Source organism: Sinocyclocheilus rhinocerous, unplaced genomic scaffold (assembly GCF_001515625.1).
Source record: "Sinocyclocheilus rhinocerous isolate Xijiao unplaced genomic scaffold, SAMN03320098_v1.1 scaffold40518, whole genome shotgun sequence".
Classification (NCBI taxonomy): domain Eukaryota; kingdom Metazoa; phylum Chordata; class Actinopteri; order Cypriniformes; family Cyprinidae; genus Sinocyclocheilus; species Sinocyclocheilus rhinocerous.
The window spans coordinates 1-1,651 of record NW_015669428.1 but is presented as its reverse complement, the minus strand read 5'-3'; the positions used below and the strand labels follow the sequence as shown (position 1 = coordinate 1,651).

The 1,651-nt window shown below is 38.2% G+C and overlaps 1 protein-coding gene across 1 annotated transcript; it reads left to right on the top strand.

The window, feature by feature from the left end:
- Window positions 1-162: 162 nt before the first annotated feature.
- On the top strand, window positions 163-1,472 carry LOC107734087 (SWI/SNF-related matrix-associated actin-dependent regulator of chromatin subfamily D member 2-like). The gene is made up of 3 exons (XM_016545944.1): window positions 163-306; window positions 966-1,061; window positions 1,277-1,472. Exons 1-3 carry the CDS (start codon window positions 163-165, stop codon window positions 1,427-1,429), a joined length of 393 nt encoding a protein of 130 aa, XP_016401430.1. The 3' UTR covers window positions 1,430-1,472.
- The last annotated feature ends 179 nt before the right edge of the window (window positions 1,473-1,651 follow it).

The window sequence follows — 1,651 nt, the reverse complement described above, 5'->3', positions numbered from 1 at the left end:
AAAAAATATATTTTAAAGAATGTTGGTAACCAAACCAAGTTTTTGTGACCAATAACTTGGAGTGACATAGGTTGAGTAAATGATGATGTCCTTTACCACTCAAATTTTTATAGGAAAAGTACAAATCTATTTATTATTTCAATAAATAGATTTATTACATCAATGCTCTTTGTTCTACTCTTCCAGCAAAAACACAAACTGAGGATCTATATTTCTAACACCTACACGCCTGGCAAGCCAGAAGGGGAGGAGGCTGAAAAAGTGGCATCCTGGGAACTTCGAGTGGAAGGCAAACTCCTGGAGGATGTACGTAATGAGTTTGATTATGTGTTTGCTTATTTGCATGCGTGTGAAACAAGGTGAGGGTCACAAGTAAAGAACTCTATTTACCGTGTTTTACGGCTAGTAACATCTTTAGATAAAGCTGATTGTGTCGCCCCTATGCTTAATGCTTTTTATTTGGCTTGAGTCTTGAGTCTCTTGGTCTGTTGGCAAGCTTAACTGCACTGGCTCATGTCCTCCGCTCACTTCTTCAAACCAGATGTGCTCTAAGATATTCCATGTTCCCAAACTCTGAGGAAAAGGAATTGAAACTTTGGCCCATTTTGTGAAATTAGTCCAAAAAATGTCTAAGCGTATATTTGCCAGCTGAAGACCTCTGGCTGTGCTGCTGCCACATGAAAAGAGGAAACGATTCTTTCTTTTTCTTTACTTTCTTCTGCCTCAGTGGTCATAAGTTGAGTGGTACTGCAGAGGGAGGGACAGGCAAGGCATTGCACAAGCACATACTGGTGCAATAGCTGTTTGTGACTAAGTGTGTGCTGCTTCTAAAATAACTCCCCCCAGTGCGGTCAGCTCCTAACACTGCAGTATCAATCAGTGGCATGAACGCATTGAAAAAAGATCTTGTGTTCTCTCTCCCCTTTTCCCTACTTATTTATCTTTATCTTTGTCTTTATCCTTAGCCTGGGAAACAGAAACGAAAGTTTTCATCCTTCTTTAAAAGCCTGGTTATTGAACTGGACAAAGAACTTTATGGCCCAGACAACCACTTGGTGGAGGTATGATATTATAGAGTTATATGCTCATATTTTATATATTACAAGTCTGAGTTAATGTCCCACAATATGAGTAAATCTACTTAAATCCTCATGATCATGATGACCTCATCAAACACAACATGAAAATTCTGGCATCATTTACTCACCGTCATGTACTGTCTTACAGTAAATTCAGCCATTACATCTGTAGTCATATATTTTTCTGTATGTCTTAGTGGCACAGAATGCCTACAACTCAGGAGACAGACGGATTTCAGGTGAAGAGACCAGGGGATGTGAATGTGAAATGTACTCTCCTTCTCATGCTAGACCACCAGGTATATCATACACACACACATATAAAGGCTATTCATCAGGCTTGGGGCTAAAGATGCCATCAAAATGAACATAAATGCAACCCAAATTCAAGATAATGGCAAAAAGGCAAAAAATGGCCCTGCATAGTTATATTACATTTATTGTGACGGTCGCACTTGAAGTGAAATGTGAAATTTAATGAAAATTTTTGATTACGGTATTACATTTAGATCTGCTCAGATTGCATTCAAGATTTCTTTTTACATGTTGTTTTTTTTTAAGCATAATTTTGA